This window comes from Streptopelia decaocto (genome assembly GCF_964273445.1).
Source record: "Streptopelia decaocto genome assembly, chromosome: 2".
Lineage (NCBI taxonomy): Eukaryota > Metazoa > Chordata > Aves > Columbiformes > Columbidae > Streptopelia > Streptopelia decaocto.
The window spans coordinates 126,843,300-126,870,471 of record NC_138655.1 but is presented as its reverse complement, the minus strand read 5'-3'; the positions used below and the strand labels follow the sequence as shown (position 1 = coordinate 126,870,471).

Genomic DNA, 27,172 nt, shown 5'->3' with positions numbered 1-27,172 from the left:
CATAGCACATCTGGCTTTCCACAGAAGGCCTAGGACCAGTAGTGGAAGGGTGCAAATTTCTCATTTAGGCTGTCAAGGCTGGAGGTATGAGCTGGGGTTCAGCTGTGCAAGATATAGCAAGGGAAGGAAATGTGGGAGAAAGATACCAAGTATGGCAGCTGTCTGTGCTGGAATAAAAAGACGACAGGCTGGGGCTGTTCTGTTGCTCAGCCAAGCCATTCAGTAGTCCCCAGATCAGTCTGAGAGGCATGTTCCTATCTTGTGCCAAAACCCAAAATAAGCCTTACAGCTGCTTGCGGTGTGGTACCAAGGAACCACAGAGAATGCTGCACCAGCAGCCTGAGTCTAGAACAGAGGCAGAGGTTCTCCTTTTCTGGAAAAATTGTTATATTTTTTTGATCCACATTAAAACATATTTGTCAGGAGTAAAAATATAATTGTGGGGAACCAGAAAAAAGGCGTTTTCAGTGCACTACCCTTCACAAGGCTCCTTGCCATTTGTCCAGAAGTCTTTGGTCTCTTCCACTACTGCTGTACGTTCCAGAAATGCCATTGTTCTGATTCAGCATTGGAAATGGAGCATTTTTTTGCTTTTCACCTATGCCTCTCAAAGATAAAACAGAAAGAGGAGACTTTTGTAATTCCTAGGTATGCAGCCCTGTTGGACTCTTTTAATAAAATCTAATGCACAACAGGTTTCTGTAACCAGCTACCACTAGCCAAGAGGCAAGTATTACGTTCTTCGGTGTGTTAAATGTATGTGAACTATGTGTACCGCAGGTAAAGTTAATAGTTTCAGACTAGACCAGTGCATAAACTTCATACCAGGTCAGTCTGGCTGCACAGGAAGAAATGCTTACTGTTGCACTGTACAAATTCTGCTATTATTATGTAGACCTTGTTGGGACGTGAAAGAAAGAAAATGAAAGAGAAGTCATAGGAACAGGATGAAACCGTTTTTTTCCATCATACTTGAAGCTTGTTCCTCTTAAGTTCCTTTTTGATCTAAACCAAAAGGTGGACAAAGTCCATTTCCACATTAGCAATCTAAAAAACTCAGCTGAGATTAATTTACATGAATAAGGAAAGATATTTTCAAGTGTGGCATTATATATATATGTATTTAAATAAATGCTTACACTTAAAGTTTTTTCTGGGGCATTACCTATGGCACTCTTGTCTTGGTTTTGTGCTTTTAAGTTAAAACTAGTGACCAGTTGGAAATGGTTTTAGAGCTCCCTGACCACTGTGGCAACAACTGGGGCAGATGCTTAGGACTAAGAATTATTTAGTCTGACAAGCAATCAGGAGGATATTTTCAGAATCAAACTCACACTCCCATACAGACGGGACAGAGAGGTCTAGAGCACAGATTTTTGTGCCCCTGCCCTGGTGAGCAGAGGAACCACAGCCTGATGGTGACTTTTCACCAGTCTCAGAGGCTAAATTGCCATTGTCCAGACCCAAGCAACACTGATTTTCCCGACTCGCTTTATGATCAAGCAGGGCAACAGAAACCCCAATTTGACATTTCTACAATGAAACAGGTTTTCAGCAAAATCCAAAGAAGGTAGGCCTGCCTCTCAGTCACCTGAAAGCACCATCTGAAGGCCACTGGGCAGACAAGGACCTGCACTGTAAGCTATTCAGCAGCATCTTCATTCCAGTGGCGTTTGCTGCATGACAAAATGGGGGTGCCTCGTTCGTCCAGCTGTTTGGGAGCCTGCTCAGCAGCAGCTCCCTTGCCCTAACAGAAACATGGGAGGTTCTCTAGCATGAGGTTGTAATGTTTCCATCTGCAAACTGCCTTGAAAAACATCCAGAAGAAAATAAGTTTGTTTTGGGTTTTTTTTTTAGATGCTTCTAGGGCACAATCTGGGGCACAAAAAACGAGGGCACCCAGCCAGCTCTAAACGCAGGCCCTCCCGAGACTGCTGGGCAGAAGCAGTCCAGCAGCTGGACAGCTTTTGGCAGGGGGAGCAGGTAGTGGCATCTTCATGCCATGGGACAGTATTTTGGCTTCCACGCGGACTTTAAAAAATAACCAGCTCTGCCACAGCATCCACTCATGGGACGATGTGCCAGGCTGCAGCTGGGTTTCGGGTGTTTCAAGGGTGTGGATGGAAAACGGGTCCCGCGGGCGGGTGCGCACGCCGCACAGCCCCGCGCGGGCCGGCTCCAGGCCCGGGGACGCGCTGCCGCCCGGGGCCGGTGCGGGGCGGCGGCACCAGCGCCGTGGGGCCACGGGCGCCAGAACCGGCCGGATCCGGCCGGCGCTCACCTGTCCCCGCGCTCCCCTCTCGCTCGGGGCAAGGTGTGTGTTCAATTACTTTTATTTATTTATTTTTTAAAATTATTTTTAATTCCCCCTGAGGACCGGAACAGGCGTTTTTCTCCTCGAGATCTTAAGATTTTCCCTCTCTCCTTCCCCCCGCCTCCCAGCCAGCTCCCCGCTCCCCGGAGGGGAGGCGGGGGCCGCCGTACCTGGCGCCCTCTGCCCGGGGAGGAGCGCGCCGCGCCGCCCCGGCCCCGACGCACCGACACCGGCACCGGCTGCCGAGCAGGTGGGCGCGGAGGGGATGCAGCGCTGCGGCTGCTGGGTTGGGGGGTGCACGGTGCCTCCGACCCGCCCGGGACCCCCGGTCAACCGGCAGGGAGGGAGGGCTGGCCAGCCCCGAGGGCGAGGCGGCCGCTTTCCCTCGCCGCTGGGGCCGGGGGCCACGGTGGAAGAGCTGGCCCGAAGGCAGGAGCTGCCGCGGGGGACGAGAGGACTCCGCGGACAAACTCGCTGCCGCGGCTCCTCACCGACCGCACGGCAGCGACCGGGCAGCGCCGCGCCCAAGCCCCGCTCCCCGCGGGGGGCTCCGGCAGCGCTCCCGGCAGCGCCCGGCCCCCCTCAGCGTCCGGGCGCCGGGCCAGGGAGGGCACGGCGGTGGCGGGGATACCCAAGCCCTTGGGATTCGGTTCCTCACAGCGGCAGAGGACGTGCGGCTGCGTGTTCGGGACAGGGTTTGCGTGGTGCTGCTCTGCTCTTTTGCCAAGTAAAGGAAAACGCGCTGTGTTCAGGCGGCGGGGGATAGGAAGAACTTTTTTTTCCTTGTTTTTGCCCTTGAAATAGATATGCTGGAATAGGTCAGCTAAGAAAAAGGAGGCTGAGTAACCATCAGAGCTACCGTGCATTACATGCTTATGTACCTGTTACAGGGGGAATACTGGAGAAGAAGCCCTTAAAGGTTTAATAATAATTAACAAGGGGAAAAATTAGACTAAAATCTTGTCACCTGGGCATCACTCTGTTTGCACTAATAAAGAGCGACAGGAAATGTGTTGGAAGCGGGTAGCAAGAGTGGGTTTTGTTACTATTCTTAGGATGTGCTTGGGGTTTGCAAAGGCGCAGTAGCGGCGGGGAATGTCACAGCCCGTGACGCTGCCCGCGCAGGGAGGGGCGGAGGAAGGGCGTGTTTGTGTTGTTCAAGGAGTCCGGGAGTTCTAGGAATAGGAAGGACACGTTAGGCCAACATGCCTTTTCTTCATTTGTTACTGAAAGCGGAATATTATGGAGTTTTCTGAAAGGCAGCAAAATCTGGTTTAGGAGAGAAGACACTGAGATATAATGTAAAGGTTGATCATTTCAACACAGAATGGTCTCGGGACAGTCTGGATTTATGGGCTAAAATCCGCAAGTGCTTCTGCTGATTCAGACAGAGAAATATTGCTGAAATTGTGATAACAGTGATACCTATTATCATGCCTGCTGCATGAATAGAATTGTTGAACTGCTTCCTGATGCAATCAGTATTTTCAGTTTCTCCATCCAGCACCATATCCTGTTTATTTAACAACGTGTGTTTGTATAATCATTGTTAAAAGTCTTCAGTTCACATCCTTTGCACTGAAAGGCAAACCACGGGGAAGATGATGAAGGAAATTAATACAACTTTATTCCGTGGTGGCAGTCGGAGCAGGGACAGTTGTTAGGTATGTGTGCCTGGGGGTGGTTCCAGTTCACTGCTTGCACCTGTGACCCAAAACAGTGTCCCAGCTGGAATGTGCAGGTGGTGCAGATGCAGCTGCCACCCACAGCTCAGCTGGTGAGGGACATTGCCCAACGTGAGGTGGAAAGATTGAGTCTTCTTTGCCTTCGGTCACAAGCTTCCTTGTACAAGGTAATATACAAGAAGCTCAGTGTGGGATCCTTAAAAAGGATTGTGTAAGTGTGTTTTGTTTTGCTTTGGATGTTTTGCTGGTGATGATAGTGACAAAATGTGGATTAGATTCATAACCAGAAAGAAATTCCATGGGATTTGATTCTTCTCCTGTAGAAGATCATGGAAAGGAGTGGGGCTTAGCAACCAACTGCAACCACTCTTGATGTTACGGTGACCTTGCTTTTAAAAGTTTTACAGTATTATCTGTAACATTTTATTAAGATTGAGCCTCCACTAGACTAAGTGGCATATGAAATAGCATGAAAGTGCAGGTGACTGCCAGCTTGCAATATAAGTATGAAATTTAATTAAAAAAAAATAAAGATATATGTTCTATGAAGACGGGAGTGTACGAATAGTTTGATTGGCTTTGTATACAGACTTTGGTTGCTTAGGGACAGATGCAGAGCTTAATTCATAATGTGCAATGTTCAAGTCATTACTAGTTTGGATTTATTCCTGAAAATGGTTGAGGTGCACTTGAGATTCTGATTCTGTGGTTGTACTGCACTGGAAAGAGCGATGACTGTATTTATCAAAACATAGTATAATACAAAGCAACTCTCTCTTTTTCCTCTGTTACTTCTCTCCATCACTGCCCCCACCACCTAAGAAAATATAAATAAAGGTCCTGTAGTATTTCAGTTTCTGTTACGCTGCATCAGGAAGGGCCATGCTAGGTTTCTGTATGTAATGACTATTAAATATGAATTCACAGAAAGTATTTATTTTTTTTTTCCTAAAACAGTATATCAAAACGTAGCAGTATTGCATCTCAGTAATCATACCATAACAGTCAAGCCTGTTTGTTGAATGTCGTAACAGAACGCAACATAGATGTTAATAGATGCTCTTTACATAATACTTTAAAAGAATGGCTTTTTTGGTTGATGAGGTCATTATTTTGGGAAACTAATTGTTCTCTGGAAATAAGCTCTTGAAGTGAAAGCAGCATCTTAGTCATAACAAGTAGATAAATATTTGCATACTTTAAGAGACAGATGTTAAAAGCTCTGATTTACAATTGTGTATTATATCTAAAATAAATATTAACTGATATTATATATTAAATAGTTTTAAAATATTCTATCTCTGAAACGAAGCAGGGCAGTGAAAGGATTTGTGTTACATTTCCTTGTCTGTTTGTTAGTCATAACTCACCTAGAAGAATTGCATGATTTTTCAGAAGTATTTGCTTCTGTGGAAGCTTTTCTTCTCTGTGCTCAGTGACAAGTTCTGTTCAGTTATCAAAAGTAGGTGAGATTGAACTAGCTCAGTTCGGCTCTCTTAACTTTGACTTCCATTCAGTTACGGATGTGGGATGTGTGTGAGCATCTGCCAGGGTATTTTGTGGATATTTTTTACCATTTTATTTGATATTATGTGGATATTTTGTGCCATTCACTTTAAGGTCTAATAAATGAGATCACAGATGAAAACATGAAGCAGATAATTGCTTTAGGAAAATCATGCAAGGCTCTGTTGTACCAGAATAAAGATTCCTGCCTTCTTCAGAGTATATGTAAAATTAATATCTACATAAACATAATAATTGGCTATAATATCCAGTAAATTATTTTATCTAAAAAGCCTCCAGTACTCTCCTTACACTGAGTTACTAGTGACTGCTATGCAGTTTTGAGGTATAGCTTTCTGGAATTCCTTTTACCACTGTTCTTATAGATCTTCCTTGATTAGTCTGTGCTCTTATGCTCTCTTTGAAAGTCTGAAGCATTCTGAAAATTAGCTTATGGTAGCAAAACCTTAAAGGGACATCACAGTTGCTTTTTCATCTGTGGTCATTCTGTGTTAGGGTTGTTCAGTGGCTTCGTTGTCAGGATGAACTGTGGTGCAAACAGTGCTGTATTTGCAAAAAGTAAAAATGTCCCTGGCCATCCAAATCAGAGAGAAAAAGAGTGTGTTTTTAGACAAAAATGTATTCTTTTGAATATGGCCACCTTAATTTGACTCCTGAGTATCGTTGAGTGGACTCATTCAGTCTTACATATGTGGCAGCTGTAAAGCTGCCTTTGGATTGCTTTGAAAGTGTGTGTAACAACTAAAGAATTTTCAGAAGGTGTGAAAAGTGTGTTTTCATGCCTTGGTTATTCAGACAACAGCTGAAATGGATTTCCTTTAGACTACCAGAAATAACCTCTCTCTCAAATAAGATCATGCACAGGGAGCCTGATACTTCTTTGCATTGACCCTGTGTCATCTTTCACCACTGTTACCAGACGATCTATATAACTCACTGTGATGAGTAGGGAATAATTTTGTAGCCAGCCCAGGCAGAGGAGAGCAACAAAGCAGCTGTAGTATAGCTACAGTGTAAGTGATAATACCGCATGAAAAGCAGAGGAAAGCTGGACCAAGATAAAGTTCACTAAACATAAGAACAGAAAATTCAGCATGAAAGCACTTGCTCAATCTTGATGCTGCTCTTTCAAATACCTAAGAAAACTACCTGCAGCTTCTATGTAATTGATATGCTATATCCTTCGTTGACACTTTGGCAAGTGCAATGTCTGCCTTGATAAACTAAAGCGGTGGCTAGAAATTACGGTGCTTCTGCTCGATTTGTAAGATAGGGGTAAAATGCTCCTCATCAAATGAACAAAGTGAATGAATGGGTTTAGAGATAGTAGCCCCTTTGTGTTGGTCTTTCAGGAAATAAATGCAGGTCTGTAAATGGCTGCTGTACCATTTAACTTTTTCTAGTTACAGTATCATGTTTTACTCTCTTTATTGTAAGTAACAAAAAAGGAAAAAAGAGGAGGGCAGAATATGGTACCAGATCACAAGGGAGGTCTTGGGATCTTTTGTTCCTCCTTCATATCCTCTTGTTTGAAAAGGTATTATGTTATTGCTGTCCTTACTGGCATAGTTTTATGCAGTGAAAAATGTACATGCACCAGTGCTGCTGGCTGCCTATAAAACTGGCAAGTTTGGGGCTTTTGTCTGAGTCAGTCACACTTTTGTTTCACGTTCAGAAGAAAAGAAATAACACTGTATCTGTGCAAAATCTATAGATCTGCTTTGTTAGTTGAGTAGACACATAAAGAAAAGAGCAGAAAAGGCAAGCCAGGCTTACATATCAGGAAAATGGAGCATTTTTTAGTAAGTTACTTTCAGAGGGAATGTTTGCTCCTCTTGAGGATGTGTGAATCACTGCAGAAATATCTGTCAAATTCTGCCTAGGATTTGGATGGAAAGTTGCTTCAATTGATTGGTTGTGTGAGTGCAAACAGCTTAACACACATTAGTGATGTTACTTGTGTTACTACTTGAGTATTTTCAGAATAAAACCCTGAAGAACTGACCTCACTTCTACTTGAAAACAAAGGAAAAATTAGTATAAAAAATAATAAGAGATTAGTCCTTAAGTTAGTAAATTGTCTGAGGGGGTGGAGACTATCACTGTAGTGTACTGTGTGAGTGACAGATGTGGGGCCCGACAGGGCATTTAATGCAGAATGAAAGCCTTTTTTAGCCTTGAAATGACTAAGTAGCAAGGAAATTATGCAAAAGCGGATTGTACAAAGTATTCTTGGATCAAGTGATCATGAGTTTACATTGACTTAGCAGTAGGCGAAATGCTGCAGTGCCATGTGGGGATACCAGAGCTCACTCTGAACAAGCTGTACCAGGAGCTGCAGAGGCCCATATAGCTGCAGGATGGGTTTACTGTGGTTGCTTTGCTGCTTTCCTCTGCCCAAACTGGTGTTTTTTCTCCAAAATTTCAGTCTTGTATCCAGTCCATCATCTGAGAGTTCGTATGCTGGCGCTAATGCTTACCAGCTCTAGTCAGGATATATCTCCTGGTACCTCCTAGAATCACATTTTCTTTTTTTCAGAGCCAAATCAGCCTAGTTCTGCATTTCCTTTGATTTCTCTCAGTCCTAGCAACCTGTGCTGAACCCTCTGGTATCATCATGCAGAGTTATTCACTTTTGCATCCTGTGCAGTGTGTCTTCTCCAGGACAGACAACTCTACCTTGTAAATAAATTGTCCATTGACCAAAGACAAAGACAAAAGTGAAGAGGGGGGATGGAGAGACTGGTAAACAACTAGAAGAGGCAAGTAAAGAAAGAGAAGGGCCCACTCCATAGTGGTAGAAGTGAAAGATGAAGTCCAAAACCAGCATAAAACTTGCCACCAGTGTTGGTGGAAATGAGTGAGTCCTTATCTTTCTCCTGCTTATTCTGATGGTAGCACATACTTGCTGCATTGGAAGTATTCTTGGGAGCAGACTCTGGCCTTGTTTGAAGAAAGGAAATTGCAGGAAACCACTTTGCTGCTTTGTGTCTATGATGGACACATCTTCACAAAAATCTTCTGTTGCCAGTTAGTCCCTAAAATTGCCTTCCTCCTTCAGCAGGCAGCACAGTTAACTGGTTTTGGATTCCTAATGTCGGTTGCTTATTCTGTGTGTATAGGTAGATGTCAGTCACATTGTCCTGTTTGAATATAGTGACTTTTACAAAGAATTGCAACTGAAGTGCATTGATAGGTCAAAGGGCTGAATCTTCAATTTAGTAAAACTCGTATTGTTTCTTCTGAGGACTTTGTTTTACCAGCAATGCAGATGTAGGCCTACAAATCAAAACATATTTTGCCAGGGATTTTAAAGGGAACTAACCGTTGCAAATGACTTTGTGATTTGTTGTTCTTTGCACAAAGCGATATCTTTGTCCTGTAAATGGATGTGAGTATGGAGCTAGATATTTTGTCCATTGCCTTTAAAAACAGCTAACAATTTTATGTACAAGAAAACATAATTACACTTTGCACATAGGAATTTTTATAAATACATCAGCTATGACACTTAAGATGCAATAAGAGCATTTTGCACTCTATTTCAGAACATGGAATTAATTAAAATACTAAAAATGCAACATTGTGGTAGTGTAGTGAGGCTTCCTTAATAACATGGGGTCTTATATACCTTTTACTTTTAAGTATGGAAGCTTTACTCTTTAGTAAAGAACATCTACCAACTACGTAATTGAAATGGAGCGGCAGTTTCAACCGGATTGACAGATAAGAGCATGAAAGTAAGGATGTATAAGCATGTTCGGAAGTTGTAGTTTAATTGGTTGGAACATCAGGGCTAGTATTTTTACCCCTTGAAATGGATTTGGAAGGAATATTAAGTAATCACAGCTTACTGAAAATCAGGATCAAAGCTTCCCTTTCTTTATTTGAGGCGAGGATTTCCTTGTCAACTTACTCCTGCAGGTGATCAGACCATCACATTTTACATCCCTTGTGACAGACAATTCTCCTTACAGAATATGGTGACCACAATCCCTGCTGGGCCATGATACTGATAACCATGTTGCAGGGAAAAACAGCTTGTGTTATATTGCCAGATTTATTTTTCTTGCATTGCCAGTATTTGACTGTGTTTCTTAAGCTGGTAGATGTCAGCCTGACATGGCATGCATACAAGTTCCTATAAATTTATATTTCCAAGATGGAAAGCTGTGAATGTTTAAAATAGGATCTCTGATGAAACATCATGTGGTTGAGAGTGAAAATTTTATAATTATTTGAGATACGGATTTTGAAAGTCTTGGAGTGTTCTCATACCCATGTTTGCAAATTCTTTTCACTGGATTCACTTTTGAAAACAGACATTTTTTGAGCTGTGTATAGCAAATATAAAAAGCAAGTTGCTCAATACTACCCTGTTTGGGTTTTCTATTTTGATGCTAGCTATTTAACTGGAAAGCAAAACTTTCTTCTCTTAGGGGAATTGATTAAACAACTTCAGGAATTTCTTTGGTAGAAACCATTCTCTGTACAAGTATACTTTTCGAATATGTCTCTTTATATTATATGAATGTAAATAAATAAATAAATGTGAAAACATACAATACTTCTCTGCAGAGGCCACAAAACTTGCAAGTGTTAACTTGAAACATCCAATTGCCTCTACTGAGAGAGCTCAAGTGCTGTTCACAGTGAAACTCTTGAGAAGTGTAAAACAGTCATCTTCAGGATGTGGCAGTGACCTTGAACTTCCACTGAGCTGGCTTTATTTATTTAGCTTAGGCCAATGATTAACTTTGCAAATGACTGTGTATCGAATTCACTATTGTTTATATATCTGGCAGTGAAATAGGCCATGTCTGACTTTGTGTGGACGATACATTTAAAGGAAACTCTTTTTATAAATTGTTTCCTTTGCAAAGTTACATCTTTGTGCAAGTCCTAATTTCTTCTAATTTACCTCATTTGTCTTTGGATTCTTTAACTTCAGGTTAGCACTACGGTCGGCATAATATATTTCTTCTTCTTCTTAGATGTTTTCTTTTCTCTTGCTCCTTATTTAAAAGAGGATAACAAATTCTGTTATTCTGCTTCCTTACAGCAATTAGTCTTCTATGGCAGATCCCCACAGAACAGAGGAAGCTACACCCTGAAATAGTCATGTGTAGGGACATGAAGTCATCTGCACAGCTTTGCCTCTGAAGGGAGGTTTGTCAAGACCTAGCCCTTCAATTTCCAGCCTCAGCACCATAGGGAACCCAGGGGAGAACTCTACCCACAGCACACATGGAAGCAAGGCGTCTTCAAATCCTTGTAATTTGTGCTAGGTCAGCCCTGGCTTGTTTGTTGCGGCGTTATCAGGCTCATGACAGAACAAGAGTCATGCTGGTTTTTGTAGGCAGAAAGGGAATTCAGACCTTAGCTGGATCAAGCCTGGTGGAAATAATCCAAACTGGGGAGAATTTATGTTCCTTGGCTTAAATGCAGGATACTGTTACATGCTGTGAAATAATCCCACAGCTCTGTGTAGACAAATGCGACTTAAAAGTATTTCATCGGATATTATATGGAGGAGAAGCCCCCAAGGTTTGTACATTTCAATGGAAATTAAAAAGCCAGATTCTGCCTTCAGTTGCAGTAATGTGAATGGTGACTGAGAGCAGAAATTTGCCTCGTAAGTTGTATGTGATCTGGCTACTGTCTGTTAGGAAATGGTGAAAGACTGTAGTTTTCTTAGTCAGCTGTAGGAATACACCTGTGAATGTCTTAAACTATATCTAGTAAGGTAGGTATGTATATGAGTGCTTTCATTTCTCATGAGCTGTAAAAGGAGGTAACAGTTTCATGGTTCTGCACTGCTCTGAAATCTCTCAAATACAGCAGAGACTGTCAAGTATTTTGTGGAGGGGTTATTTTGCAGAGAGGAAACTATGAGGATACTTGCAGGCTCTACCATGATTCTTCCTTGTTCTATTTTCTAAACACAAAAAGTGATTGACACTAAAAATGGTAGAAAGAAATGTAGCATCTGGTGCTTAAAAATTACATAGTTTGGTTCTGTTATGCTTAAAATCTAAACTGATCCATTCCAAACAGAAGCTTTTTCCGAGTCATTTCCAGTTGTGTGATAGTGACAGAGGAAAATTTGATCTGTGTAACACACATCCACTGCTCTCTGTTTTTTCTCTTCTCTGATTCTGCATGTGTTGTACTGTCATCGAAAGACCTGTGGTGTGCTTGTACCAGTGATTTCAGCTGCTCTTTGGTGATGTTTGACAGGAGCAAATGGTGGCACAATTAGGCTCACTGTCTACTTTTCACATTGTGAAAGATGAGCAGATGCTTATTGATGCTGTTTCTCCTGTGTGATTTTGGAATTCTTTTAGTTTACTGTTAAAATATAAGGCTTTAAAAGCTGTTACTCAGAACAGTATAGTTAATGGAGAAATCATATTTGATTATATAAAAGCTGATTAAAACTTAAAAACAGAGTTTGTGTTCTACATTTTCTTTAGTTTTTAATCAGGAAATAAGACCAATATTTTAGATAAGTTTTCCTGCACACCTGTTAAATATCTACCCCAGCCTTCATTTTGAAGCAAAAAAATCTGTACATCTCCCCAAAGCTGAATTACCTGCCTCAGAGTGTACAATGCAAATGATTGCATATCCAGTAAAAACAGATCAGTTCTTTTGCAGTCCTTTCTCCAAATTTGTTAAGTGTTGTATTTGAAATTCCAGCTGTATTGTTATATGATTATGCCACCTAAAGACATAAGGAAAAGGAAAAAAAAAATGCTACTAGCTAAGAAATAAATTTGCATATAAATTTGCATATTATGTGCATTTAAACAGTTGTTTTCCTCTGTCCTTTCACCTTCCAGACACTGTTCCAAATGGGAGGCAGAGCGCTCCCTGCCTTGCCTTTCCATGCCAGTTGAAGGTACTTCAGCACAGCCTTTGCAGACAGACCTGTGGTGGTTCTGCTGGGCATCAGCGTGGCAGAAGACGTGACAGCTGCTGCCCCAAACCCAGCTTGTTCCTTAGTGTGGGTCTGTGATCCCAGCAGGACTTAATTGTGGTGTGTGCCCAGCACTGTGTCAGCGGCACTTTAGAAGGAGACCTTTGGGAAGCTTTTGGATCAGAGCTTGTGTCCATCTCATGGCTGGGCAAGGTGAGACCAGATCTACATAAACCTTAGTCTGAGTTTACCACAGGTGAATTCAGGCACAGGGCTGAGACCACTTCATGAAGAAGCAGCATCTGCATCTTCTTTGTCTTGTCTGTCACTTCAAAATGAAAGTCTAAGTGAAGACTTTATTTGGGCCTTCAGAGTTCTGTGTTGAGGACTGTACTTGCTGTTCTTACTTAAACCCAGCTGCTGTTCAAGCAAGCGCTGTGAGAAGCAAGGAACAGTCTGTGACACCTGAAATTACCAGTCTTAGAATTACGCTTACCAAGGGGACAAAAAAAGACCGATTGCTTTGAGACCCAAGAACAATAATCAGTTCACTGACTGATGGGATGATTTGTAAGAAGTAAAACAGCTCAAAAAATATAATTAGACCTTGTAAATGTACTTCTGAATTAGAATTCTTGTATTTCAGAAAGCTGATGCTCAGGGGTAGGAGAAACTATTTTACTTAGTACAAGGCAGAGTCATCTGCAGTAGAGTGCAAATGGGATCAAATGGAGAAAAGGAGAAATTAGGCTGATTTTTCGGGCAATCTGAACTATGAGGATTGACTGTTAAAGAGCCTCCCAAAGGAAATAATACAAGTCACATTATTTGGGACACCTAAAATTAGACTTCAGAAAGCACTAAAAAAAGATGTACAACCTTGCTTTCGTAGGGAGGTGGACTAGATTTGGGATTTTCCTTTTTTTTTTGCAATAAATTCTGTGATTGTTGGGCCTGATTATATTCTGTGATGTAGAAGTCAAGGGAAGATTTACATTATATTTTTGCCTGAGAAAACTGAGGCTAAACACAGGGGCTTCTCCCCTTCATCTTTTGCCAACTTTTAAAACTGTATCTTTATCTTTCTGTCCCTCAGGGATAATTCAGACCCTGCTCTTCCAATTAGAAATATGTATAGAGGAGAAAGGGCACGTGTGCCTTAAGGACCCTTCGTGGCATTTCCCTCTTGTCTGGCTCTTAACAGACACTAGAACTGATCAATGTGATACTCCTTTTTTTGTTTTTAATTCAGAATTTATTTAGCTTATAATGTGCAAATCCATAACCCCAGCATATTCTGAAGCTATTTTATGAAATTGCCAGCCATATTTTGAGTAGCAACTTGATGAGGGAGGAAGAGGCAAATGAAATACAGCCTAAATACAACCTTTAACAAAGGAACAGAGGCTTCCACATAACACATGTTGATATATTAAAGTGTTAGTGCAGTGATACAAAAGAGGTTCTCAAAATGTGTAGATAGTGCGGTTATGACCAAATTTTAAGAGCTAATTTTTTTTAATTGAAGATGCCTCTCTTTATCTACATCCAGACCTTCTTTGCTATCAATGTCTCCTTGTGTGAATGACAGCACTCCTTCTTCCAAAGCTCGCTTGAACAGATAGAACCCTTACATGGAAAACGTTTATTCATTGCATAGGTATTAGATGTGATCACCTTGACACTGTAATAGTACTGGTATAAAAAAAAGATGAATTTGTCTGTGTGCACAAAAGCATGCCAAGGTTGGGACACTTAGCTTCTGAATTTGTGATAGGAGACAAAGGAAGTCAGAATTTTCTGAAAGATAGTTCATTTGTAGAGGATTTGAAACAGCATGGGAAGAAAGCTGTAGGGCATCTCCAATATTTAATTCAAAGGTTGTGGGTTATAGCCCCCCCAAATACATTCTTCTCCTGCGTCACTGGACCAGAGGATTCAGGATGGGGGAGTGGGATACGTGGTGAACACTGCCTATGCATGGAATTTTGGGTTGTAGGTGGCCACAAGTGGCCTCAAGTTGCACTGGAGGGGTACAGATTAGATATTTAGAATAATTTCTTCATGCAAAGGGTTGTCAAACACTGGAACTGAATGCCCAGGGAAGTGGTGGAGTCACCATTCCTGGAGGTATTTAAAAGACATATAGATGAGGTTCTTAGGGACATGACTTAGTGCCAGAGTAAGGTTATGGTTGGTTTTGATGATCTTGAGGTCTCTTCCAATAAAAATGATTCTATGATTCTGGTCCTGGAACATCACTGGAAGGAATGGGTGCTGAGGCCAAGACTAGTGAGAGAGGCAGGCAGAAAAGAGGAGACTGAGGGGGACCTCATTATGCTCTACAATTCCCTCACAAAGGGAGAAGGGGCAGGTGCTGATCTCTTCTCTCTGGTGATCAATGACAGAACCCGAGGGAATGGCAGGAAGATGTGCCAGGGGATGTTTAGGTTGGACATTAAGAAAAGGTTCTTCACCCAGAGGGTGGTGGAGCACTGGAACAGGCTCCCCAGGGAGGTGTCACGGCCCCAAGCCTGACAGTGTTCAAGAAGTGACTGGACAACACCCTCAGACACACGGTGTGAACTGTGGGGTTGTGCAGGGACAGGAGTTGGACTCGATGATCCTTGCGGGTCCCTTCCAACTCAGGACATTCTATGATTCTGTGAATGGTCTGCATTTCAGATGCAAGATTGACTTCTAAATACCAAGAGCTGATTCCCATTTCCTTTCTCCCGCTGCCGCTCGCCCCCAGTGTGCTTCACCTCCTGCTGCCATGCATATGGTCTGTCACAGATGCGTGGGTTGTATTTTTTTTTCTAATTTGACTAAGAGCATATTTTCCAATCTAAATCCTTCATGAAGACAAAAGGCTTGTATTGCAGGGTAGGAAGATACTAACCCGAAACATATTATTAGCAGGGAAGACTCATTCTCCTTATGTCCAGGTTTTTGAATGACTTAATTGAGGAAAAGAGATAGCTTCTGATAACAGTTTTTTGCACAGGGCAACAATGAGGGTGGAATGGTGGAGATGCTGTGAAGCCAGCTTTCTTGGAAAGCTTCATTAAGCCATTATTGAAGTGATTGTGACCAATTCTCTTAAAGATCCAGGGTGCTTTGATATGATAGGCCTTTGCATAACAATCTCTCAAGGGTGAAAAACGTTGCAGAAGCTCTGCATAGTTAATTTTTGATCGGTCTCCCATAAACTGTTTTACAAGATACAGCAGAAGGAAAATACTCAGATATTATCTGGATATTGTTCACGGACACTTGGTATGAAGTGGACAAAGCTGCATGTACCTTTTAACTTCATTGACTCTTCCCATCCAAGTATTCCCTCAAAGATTGTAACTTGCCACATTTCTGTCGTGTCCTCTCTCCTGAAACCCTCCAGGTTGAACAGTCTCATTTCTTCTGCTTACACAGGTGATTCTTAAATTACTTGACCAAAAGGTTTCAGGCAGCTGGAAAAGTATAAACAGAGTAACTGTTTTTAAAAAAGAAGGAAAGAATTAGGGGACTAAGGCCTGGGAACTGTGGTGCTTTCAACTTAACATAAATTTCTAGAAAAACACCAAAATAAGTAGGATGTTTCTAAATGCTTAGAGGACAAAGGAAAATAAGTTATCATCTACAGAGATGTATAAAGAACAAATATGTCAAATCAGTGTAATTTCCTGCTAAGATAAAGCCTTCTAGAAAAGAAATAGCAGATGACATGTTTTGTGTTATTGTAGGACTTTTGATGCTGTTTTGCATGACATTGTAAAGAATCTCTGAAGACAGTCATGATGCGATGGACATAAAACTAGATGTAAACCCATGTTTGGAGCATTTCTTTGAGAGTCACTATCAAAATAAAGGAAGTTATCAAGTATGGCTTGCAGAGGGCTATATTTGGGGCTGCCTAGTACTTTCATTTGCAATTTTACTGATGAAATACAGGGTTTGTTTACTAACTTTACAGATGACTTCAGACTGAGAAGGGATGCAGTCATGTCAGGGGCTGGGTTAGAAGTGAAAATCAGTGACTGATGGATGCCCTGCATTCTGCAGGCAATTTAAAAAACAAACAAAACAACACCACCACCATATAGATTTTGCTGGAAGGTATGTGTCTCTATAGTCAGTGCATTACTAAAGAGTTGTGGAAAGGGAACATTTAAAAATGGCAGGAAAACACATGTGACTTTAATACATGAGATGCTTGGTCCTTATATGCTGTCCTTTGGTAACAGAACTATGTTTAATAAAACTTTAATTTGTAGAATGATTTCTTCATTTATTCAAACCTTGCTTTTTTTTTTTTTTTTTTTTTTTTTTTTGTAACATTGGGGCAAGTCCAGTGAATGTCACAGAGTCACTTACTCTGTCTTTAGAGCAGCAAAACTCTGGCTTAAATCAATGGAGTTTTTGTCCCATCAGGAGTGTGTCTACCTGTGGTTGCCTGTGAATTGCATTTCAGGGCTATGGGCTGGATTGAGGCAAGGCATAATAGTTAAAGCTGGCCTGGCTGGCATCGATGTATTCGGTATTCATGGCACTTGGCCAGATCTGTGAGCTTGCTCTTTAGATGAATGTTGTCATCAGAGAACTATAATGAGGCTGCTCGTTCTGTAGTTTTGGAAGCAGCACAGTATAAAAGTCTTCAGTCTGCTGTGAGCTAGAAATTTGGCTGATCTTCAGCTTACAGTGTATAAACACGTTCCTCCTTTTCTTTTTTTTTCCCCCACTTTTCTTTCTCCTCCCTTCCTTCTCCTCAAGGACATAGACTTTGGTTATATTTTTGATAACTGCGTGGAGCTAGAAATCTGAACGGATGCCTGTGCCACCGCCGCCACCACCACCTCCTCCTCCACCACCTCCTTTGCCTTCTGGAGGGCCCCCTCCACCACCGCCTCTGGTAAGATTGACTTTTCATCTCCATTAGCAAAAGCTTAGCTGTAGTAGTCAGCTCAGTCCCCCAGAATTTTGGTGTGGATATTCATAGCAAATATCTGCTTGTTTTGCTGGCTTTTGTCCTTCTATTCATTAGATCTGTCATCTCCAAAGTGGGATGTGTGTGATCATCCTTTGGGGTGCAAGAAGAAAATACTAGAACTTTGGTCATACAGGTGTATTATTTATAAATAAGTAAATATAGGTACATTGGGGTGCATGCTCAAAAATTTTTTATTGCTAGGGGTGCAGGATCAGATGGTTTGGAGGTAATTGCATTAGGGTGCATGTGGCGAGAACTTAACATTTATGAATACTTCTTCAGCCACAGGGAACTAACTCATTTTTGTATTGGTAATGTGCAGGTGGTAAATGTTAATTTCTTCATCCTCTTTCTTACAGCTTCTGTTAAGACTCACAGTGTTCGGTGGTAGGTGTTGCTCTTTCTAGCATATGCTGTCTTCCTGGGGATACAGCACAATGTGCTTTTATACATGTGCAGGAACAACTACGGCTTCCAACAGATGATTGCTCTGTGTGTCATTAAGCAGAACATGTGTCCTGCCAGTATGTTTGCAAGAAGAGGAGGATGCTCTGAGTGAAGTTTCAGGGTATTGCGTTTTCATACCTTCATAATCAATTATTGTACTTATGGTAGAACATACGTAAGTCATTCCTTGTGTTCTGCAATTAATTGTTCATAGCCTGTTTCTGCACTGAAACTCTTAGACTGTTTTTGAAAGGGTGAAACCTGGCAGGGTTGTATTCAACACATAATATCTCTCCTGACTCTTTTTTTTCATGTATTTTTCTGTCACTGCTGTAATTATTTGCAGTGTATGTTAGTCCCTGTAGTAAAACAGTACATGGTACTTTAAATGTACTTCAGATTATTATTATTTTTAAGAACTTTATTTCTCCCTTGCATTCTCTGGCATCATTGCCTGTTTTGTTCCCATGAATGTCTGTAGATTTTGTTTGATAATGTTCTTATCTTCCTTCAGGAGAAGGCTTCCTTGCTTGTTTCTCTCTGCTACTTTGCAGGCTGAACTATTTTGTAAAACTCTCTGTGAACTGTGGAGATGAAGAAGAGGAAGACACAGACAGCACATGAAATCAGCAGTGCTTGATTCCTTTTTTCATTCTGTTTTACCTTTGGGCACCATGAGCAGTGTCCTCAGTTAGCAGCTCTTCCGGATTGGTGCACAACCTATAATGAGATACTAAAATTAATGGGCTGAATTTTGTGAGCAACTTAATGCCCACAACTGCAGTTAAAGTCAAGAGAAGCTGCAAGTGTTCTTATCCTAATACATTTAGTGCAGTAAATATCTAGAGATATTTTTAGACTTCTCTAATGTATGTCAATTGTAAAAGACTTGAGAAAGCTAAGAGTACCCTGAAAGACCAGTATGAATAAGTTCAGCTTTTTGTTTCCCCTCCTTTTCTGATGACTAGAATCACTACTATGACAGGGTTTTGATGCAAGGGGGCGCTTATGCTGTATTTCTTTATTTTAGTTAGATCATTCTATTTCAAATGTCATCTGCTGTGTGTAAGACATACAGAATTTAGAGTCAGTTTTATCTTGGTGATAGGATAAAAACTAAGCATATTTCTAATTAATGTCTGATATTACAGCCTTAATTTTAAAGAGTGTTGACACTGAAAAGAGCACATGAACCAACATAAAGCAAATAATGTGACAGAACATTGAGGTTTTTTTGTAACAGCAAAAGGATCTTTCCCTGTCCAAACTGAATCAGAGAGGGCCAACTTTGAGAGATCTGTAGTCTCCCTGGTGAGTTCGGCAGAAGTGCAATGTAAGAGTCAGCTGGTGCCAAGTTGCAGAGTAAAATCTTATAATTGGGGAATCCATGAAAACTTGCTACAGACCCCATTTTCTTTTACTAGGAAGCTATTTTCTGGTACCTGGCATCTGTATTTTACAGCTGCTAAACTGCCCAGCTGTTGTTACAGCTGCTAAATCTGCAGTTGGAGGATGGAAGAAGAAAAATTCTAACAGGCACGTAGGTTTAAGGAAAACCTTCAAAGCAAATAAGTTTTATTTGAGCAACACCTGGGAACATTCCAAAGTAAGCAGCACTGTGATTTTTATTATACTGATATAATTAAACCAGAGTAACATTTACATGTTAGCAATTAGAAGTTAGGTTTTAATTTTGCTATTGATGTGCAGGCAATCCACTACTTTAATTTACTTGATTTATGTTAGAAGAGAAATGTCTGTGCGTAGGTTGAGGTTTTAGAATCCTGTCATTTTGCATGATGCCATTGCATGGGTACCATGGACTTCTCTTGCTTTTCTAATTACATGGAAAATACCCGTACTTTCCTCTTGTTTTCATTGTTAAGAGATTTCTGGCAGAAGTATTCACCATGTTATCTTTTTTTTGGCACATTTTCTTAGTGAATATGATGAGCCATGGTCCCAAATGATTTTGAGGTCCTTACTTCATTGAAATCCTAAGTACTGTTGGCACTTGACTTTTCTGTACTGTTAACTCTATCTTAAGGCAGAAGAAATTTAGGTCCTTTCTTACTGTCTTCAAAGATTTTGGATTTGCAGATGTTCTGTAAGTATTTGCACTGAATTCTGCTCACAAAAGTTGTTGCAAGACAATAGTAAAGTGACTTGGAGATGGTACTTCAGACATGTTAGGAGTCACCTGTGCCCAACAGCTGAAAAGCTTCTGGCTGTTAGAGCTTGCTTAAAAGAAAACAAAGTGGACTTTTCAGGAGGGAATGGTAGGGTATCAGTGATAGCAGATGTAGGTGGCTGAGTCAAAATGTAAATATAGTTAATTGGATGAATTGAGCATGTCTTCAAGTGCCAGCCTAGAGAAAGATAAGATGGATGAGTAGGCAGAATAAAGCTGTGCCCCAATATATTTCCTGGTACTGGCTTACAGAATTCAAATCTTTTTCTCTTTCCCCCTCCACCCTCATAGAGGAAACTTAGCAAGGAGGCATTAGGTTGTTTGTCCTAAAGCTCTTTCCGTTTTATAGGCACATGTGCATCACCTGGGTATGTTTTTTCACAGGTCTTTGTTGTTGGTTTGTGTGGTTTCTGGGGGGGGCTGCGATGGTGGTGGTTTTGTGTTTGTTTTTTTGTGGGTTTTTTTTAAAGCTTTCTACTTCCGAAAAATTTATTTTTATTCCCCCTCTATTTCTTTTATCTCTTTTGCCCTTTAATTTATCATATGAAGTATTCCGGTTGGTTTTGGCTGTCATATTTCCAGGAGTAGATACCACCACTGAGAGTGACTGAAAATTTCTCTGCTTCATCTCCCAAGAGAGGATCAAGAGAAAGTTTTGCTTTGATAAACCATGTTCACTTTTTACGTGCAATGGAGGCTGCTGTGCAGCCTTTGTCTGTACATTTGAATTCCTAATGTTATGATCAGTCGTCACCTATTAAAAATGTTAACATTGAGGGAAGTGTGGATATGTAGCAGCCCTGCTGGGTTGTGCCTTATTCAGAGAAGATGTTTGTTTAATGATTCATACGTTTTTGGAGTTTAAGAAAATACTTCTATTCTCTTTAGACTTGTTCTTATTAAAGCTTTAGCATAGAAATTAACCCCCCAAAACCATAATGGATCAAATGATTAAAGCCAGTAAAGTAGCACCAGGAGTTTATTTGCCTTATTGACATACTGAAAACTAGGAGAGCAGGAGAAGAAAGAAATGTGCTTACCTTGTTGGGGAAAAATGTGAAACTTGAAATAACGCTCAATGCTAGACTGGTATGTAGATTAACCTTAATGATCACTGCATTATTATTTGGTTTAAAAACCCATAATTTCTGTTGTAGATAAACAAATTTATGTGTTTGCTAAGTTTGTTATTCTGACTGGATTTTCCCTTCTTGTAACAAAAATTCGGAGGAGCAATTCCTCATGGTATAATACTGTGATAAATGCATAATTTACACAGAGGCAGGATTTCCAATGTTAAGGAAAACATCAGCTGATAGTTTTCTTTGGGGGGATGTATTTTTTTCCCCTCCTTCATACAGTTGTCAGAGTGAAAACCTTGTTGAGCTGTTTTCCCCAACCTTCCCAAGAAATTCAGAGCGCTACAGTGCTTATCTGAAGCTGTGTGGGAGTTGGTTTTTCTCCTGTGACATTTAGTACTCCTGTTCTTTGGCAAGAGAAAAAACAATGTATATACAACAGCTTGGCTGAAAATCCTGATGATTTATGGTATTTTGATTTAGTCTTAACCAAATATAATATAAGAAAGAGAATGTGTGCATATAAGTGTGTTTATGCATTAATGCGTGTACGCCTGCTAATTATTTATTGTAAAAATGAAGGTGGTTTCTTGGGTGAGCAATAGGCTGACAGGCCAGGCTTAAATGGTTCTAGTAAATGGGGTTATGTCGAGCTGGTCACCAGTCATTAGCAGGGTTCCGCCGAGATCCCTCTTAGGGCCAGCGCTCTTCAATGTCTTTATAAATGACTTAGACTCAGGACTTGAGGGGTTGCTTAGTAAGTTTGCTGATGACACAAAACTGGGGGGAGCTGTTGACACTCCGGAGAGCAGAGGGGCCCTGGAGAGGGATCTGGACAAATTGGAGAAATGGGCAATCACCAACTGCATGAAGTTTAAGAAGGTAAGTGCTGGATTTCGCACCTGGGACACACTGACCCTGGCTGAACATACAGACTGGGGAATGAGATGCTGGAACACAGCTCTTCACAGAGGGATCTGGGGGTTCTGGTCAACGGCAAGTTGAACGTGAGCCAACAGTGTGTCCTGGCAGCCATGAGGGCCGGTTGTGTCCTGGGTGCATCCAGCACAGCATTGCCAGCTGGGCGAGGGAGGTGATTGTCCCACTCTGCTCTGCGCTGGTGCGGCCTCACCTGGGGCAACACAGGCTAAAAAAGATATAAAGCTACTGGAAAGTGTCCAGAAGGCTATGAAGTTGGTAAAGGGTCTGGAGAGGAAGCCATGTGAAGAGAGGCTAAAGTCACTTGGTTTATTCACCCTGGAGGAGACTGAGGGGAGACCTCATTGCAGCTACAACTTCCTCACAAGGGGAACTTTTCTCTTTAGTGACCAGTGATAGGACTCGAAGGAATGTCAGGAAGATGTTGCAGGGGAGGTTCAGGTTGGACATTAGGAAAAGGTTCTTCACCCAGAGGGTGGTGGAGCACTGGAACAGGCTCCCCAGGGAGGTGTCATGGCCCCAACCCTGACAGTGTTCAAGAAGAGACTGGATAACACCCCCAGACACATGGTGTGAACTGTGGGCTTGTCCTGTGCAGGAACAGAAGTTGGACTCGATGATCCTTATGGGCCCCTTCCAACTCAGGACATTCTACGATTCTAAGTTTCCACTCAGGCCCCTAGGCGTGCATGCGTAACACTGAAAGCTTAACAGGATCAGGCATAGTGCCAATTACAAGATATTTAGGAGTGTGTTTACTAAAATTTTAGGTGAGCTGTGAGTAAAATCAAATACAATACTTTGTCATGAAGTTCCTAATCAGGAGATACTAAATCATAGTATTTATTGCAGCTAGGTAAAACATTCTGAAGCAGAGTGCAGGCTTGGTTACCTTGTTGATGACTGGCCATGATACAGACTGTGCTGAGGGCTGGCCAAGGTGCAGCTGACATTTTGGAGAACACTTTGTTCCAGCCAAAATAAAGGAACTGATTTTTAGTGTTTTAATAATGTATCACACCTCATACCTGTCTGCTTTCATAAAGAAGTGAGCAGCAATTATGTAGGGAAGATGATGTGTCTTTGTGTGGTTTATTTGACTTCATTTTCAGTTAGTGGAAAATGTCGCACAACTATAGCATCTCAAAGCATTGTTGCTGCAGTCTTCTGTTCATGTAGTCAACAAATACAGAAAGGGTAAGTGGGAGCTATGAAAAGTGGGGAAGATGTAAAGAAAGCATAGTACTAGGTTGGCATTGCTCCCTGTGTTTAATGTGGAGAGGGGCATGTACTGCAGATATTCATATGTGCTAATCTTGAATTCTTTACTTGAGATCTCTTAGGTCACCACTTCTAATGTATTTGGGTGGCAAGTTCTGTTTTGCAGGTTTCTTCATAATGTTGTGGAATGGAATGGAATGGAATGGAAAGCATTTAATTTTTTTTTTCTTATTCTTGCTGTCTGTTTTTCATCTGTATAATGTATAGAGACTACAGCATCTCGCAGAGGTACCAGATGTAAAGATCAAGCCCAGGTACTAGAAGCAGCCTAGCTACAGAGAGCTCAGAGGTTAATTTACCATTCTAATCACAAGCTAATACTGCCCTGAAAAATCACTGCCCCATCTGTAGTGTATGTAGTGGCTACATATTAAATTCCATCTGCCAGTTAATCTTACACTTGTAGCCTTTTAATTAAAAGAGAACTCAGAATTATAGCAATACTTGAGTTGAACTTCTCTACGTGGCTGGAAAGTGACATTGCAAGAAATGTTAGTTTCTTACTATTCTTCTATCTTGGGCTGACCGTAATTTTCAGGGATGCTAAAACACATAACAGGTAACTGGGTAGGAGAAATGGCACAGCACTCTTAGAACAAAGCAAGATTAAGTTGTGATACGCGTAGGTTGCCATATGTTGAATATTTTGTGGTAGAGAGAGAGAACAAACAGCAGTGGTGTCACTGGCTCCCATGGCAGCATTTTCAGCCTTGTGCTGTTTGACATTTTCATTGCAATGCCAGGGCCTCGTGTTTTCTTCTTTATGGAAGAATTTTCACTGATGCAGAGGAAATCCTGGGAATTTGAATCCCAAAAATTTGTAAATCAGAATGTGAAGGTCAAAATTGTATTTGAAGCCAGTCTCAGGGTATTTTTGGTATCTGACTTTTGATCTTTCTGAACTGCTGAGAAAAAATTTTAGAGTAGTTTTGATTTTATACTCCCTTCATTTTGGTGGCTTCTGTTACTGCATATTTTCTTTTAGTGAAAGAACAGCCAGAATATATGCCGAAAATGTGGGTGTTGGTAAGTTAAATACCCACAGAAAAGCTAAATGGCTCAGCAGGTATAAACCACCATATTGATTCCCTTGCATTTTTGCATTCAGGTACAGAAATGTAGCAACCCACACTGGAAAACTTTAAGTACAGCCTTGTGAATGAGCCCACTGCTCCGTTTGTAGCAGGAGCAATTGAACCTTTAAGTATAGAAGATTTTACATTGTCTGACGGAGTGGTGCTAACATAACATGAAGAGAGTTTTATTGGGTGCAGTGGCGTCAATCACTGGTGGTGTTTGGAATGAGCACTGGAATAGAGATGTAGAAGACAATAACTCCTGCTGTGCCATTTTTTCTCTCTTTTGTTCCCTGCTGCTGTGTCTGCTGGGAACGGGTAGATGCTCGTGCAGAGCAGGCACCATCTCTGCTAATGCTGAAACGCCTCATTATTTGGGACTAAGGCCAGGACTAGGCGGTGGCTGAAAGTCCGGGAAGAACTTCTGCACAGTACTTCCCTTGCTAGAAGCTGAGGAACAAGGCTGGTGTGGACAAGGCCTATCTAAGGACACACATTGCTCGGTGACCTTCTCAACCCGGCAGGTTCAGATTGCAGAACTTTGTGCGATGGAGACTGAGATCATGGTTAATCATTATTGAGCTGGGTGTAGATGGAATCATGAAATGCTGGTCATGTCATTCTCTTGAAACAATGACTTCGTTAGTTGCCAGGAAGCTATTTGGCATGTCCCCTTATGTGAGTTCCCTCAAAAGTTGGCTGGAAAGTGAACCCCTCACATGGGAAGCGTTTGCAGCTCAGCTTGCTAGAAGGCTGAGATATTGCTGTGTTTACCCAGGTAAACCAAGTGCCAGGAATTAATTAGTTTCATCCTATGCTACACAGCAGAAACAGGAGAAGCAGCCCTGATCTTGCGATTGACTGTGCAGGTGGAGTCTTGCACCGTAGCGAGGTTTCCCGTTATTAAAAAGCTTTAAATCAGAGGTCAGGGCTCTGTTGTGAATAGATGAACCAAAACTCACACATACCAGATCTCACAAGCTTCTTTATAAACAAACAGTTTAAAGTACTTAAAATAAGTCATGTGCTTTGTTGTTGAGACTTGTTGGATTATTTCCTTAAGCTGGAAGGGGAGTTTGTTTTATTTTATTGTGCATTTGACAGTACATGAGTGAAAGCACACCTGATGCATATTTAAATGCAGGAATGATGACAATGTTTTTCTGTATTGTACTTCTGTTTGTGACTTGCTGGAAACTGGGTTTATTTTATTATTTTAATAAGCTCTTGTTTTTTGTTGCAATTGCATTTCTTGGCACAGTCACGGGAGAGACTTTAGCTGCCCGTCCAAGAATTCTTTTTAAGAGCAATGCTCTTGCCTGCTGGGCAAACTGCTTCTGCTGCAAATACACAATTGTGAATTCTTGGCATAATTCTAATCTAGTAAAAGTGGATTGTTCTTGGGAAAACAAGTTCCTCTGGCGTTTCAGATTTCATGTTAGGCTACAAATGCATAGATGACTTTTATACTCCTCTGCTATGTCAAGGAAGACATACTTATTAGCTTACACTGATGTTTCTGGTCATCTTCTGTATTCTACCTTGTTCCAAAACAACCTCATTCTTTTAGTTAAAAATTATGACATTGTAGTTTGTTTGAACGTTCTGGCATCTTACTCGCAATATTTCTTTTTCTGTCAGTTTCTGGTTTTGAAAAGGATGCAGAGTTCAATTCATGTAAATACAGTATTCCTGATGCTTAACAGGGATCTCCTTAGGGAACACTTGTGGTCAGCAGCTTGTGGTTAAGTGGAAGGATGCTATGGAGTAAGTTGCTTGCGAGCAGGTCTCCCCTGTTCTTAGTCCATTCTTTTTCATCAGCAGTGTTCCAAGAAGGGTATTTTAGCAGGATGTAGCCTCTTATGGCCCCTCACTCCACGTCTGTACCCTTCAAGACTGCTGTAAGCACCAAGCCTGTGCCTGGCGTTCCTTCAAGAGAGCAGGAGCTTTATGGCTGGATGAGGTCCCAGTCAGCATCTCTCCCTCCATGCCCTCCTACTTGGAGACCCTTGCTATGCCATATGGGGAATGAGAACACCCATCATCCTTCCTCAGATGATTTACCAACCCCAAACAAGCTGTGTTTTCCTCTTGATATTCTTAGCCATCTCTGGCATGACGCATATACGGCATTACACAGCTACCCTCACCTTTATTGTCCTCTTCCCTGAACAATCCATATTTGTCTACACCAGAATCCCAGTTATGTTTAATATAATATTTGGGGGGTTTTGTTATATTTCCAGTTGTTCTGGCTCTTCCTTGATCCTTTGTGTGTCCTTGAAGTAAGGTTTAGACATCTCAGTTCTCTCTCACTGTTGATGGATAGTTTCTTTGGCCAGACTTGGCACTGCCACAGCACTGACTGAGTTGCATATGTACCTATTACTGCTTTTGCCCTGTCTGCTGTTCCACATGCTGATTTGAATTGTCCATTGCCATGTTTGTAGACTTTTGCATTTCTTAGTTTAAGTTTAGTCTCTGAATCGTGTCAGATTGGATGTCAGAGAAGGCCAGGACTGGCTCAGCAACTCTTGTTTTCATTAATGTGTGTCTCTGTGACCAAGCGTCCCTTTTCTCAGAGCTCTCTGTTCATTTTTTCCTTATCTTGCTGTAACATCTTCCCTTTCCTTCAAAGGCAAAGCTGAGGTGTTGCATGCTGCAGTGGTGAAGATCCCTGGCCTTGGCCATTCTCTGTGCAGGTTTGGCTGAGCATGGCAGAAA

At 41.5% G+C, this 27,172-nt stretch overlaps 1 protein-coding gene across 2 annotated transcripts in view; it reads left to right on the top strand.

Annotated features, from left to right (window-relative positions):
- Nucleotides 1-2,462: 2,462 nt before the first annotated feature.
- The window catches only part of WIPF3 (WAS/WASL interacting protein family member 3), a 36,820-nt gene continuing 12,110 nt past the window's right edge, over nucleotides 2,463-27,172 (top strand). Inside the window, exons 1-2 of one of the 2 annotated variants that reach the window (XM_082045826.1) lie at nucleotides 2,463-2,564; nucleotides 17,219-17,357. In XM_082045826.1, the coding sequence (XP_081901952.1) occupies nucleotides 17,274-17,357 (84 nt within the window). In that variant the 5' untranslated portion in view covers nucleotides 2,463-2,564; nucleotides 17,219-17,273. Of the gene's footprint in view, nucleotides 2,565-3,859; nucleotides 3,979-17,218; nucleotides 17,358-27,172 lie in introns of those variants that run through there. The other variant, XM_082045827.1, reaches the window with a different exon arrangement.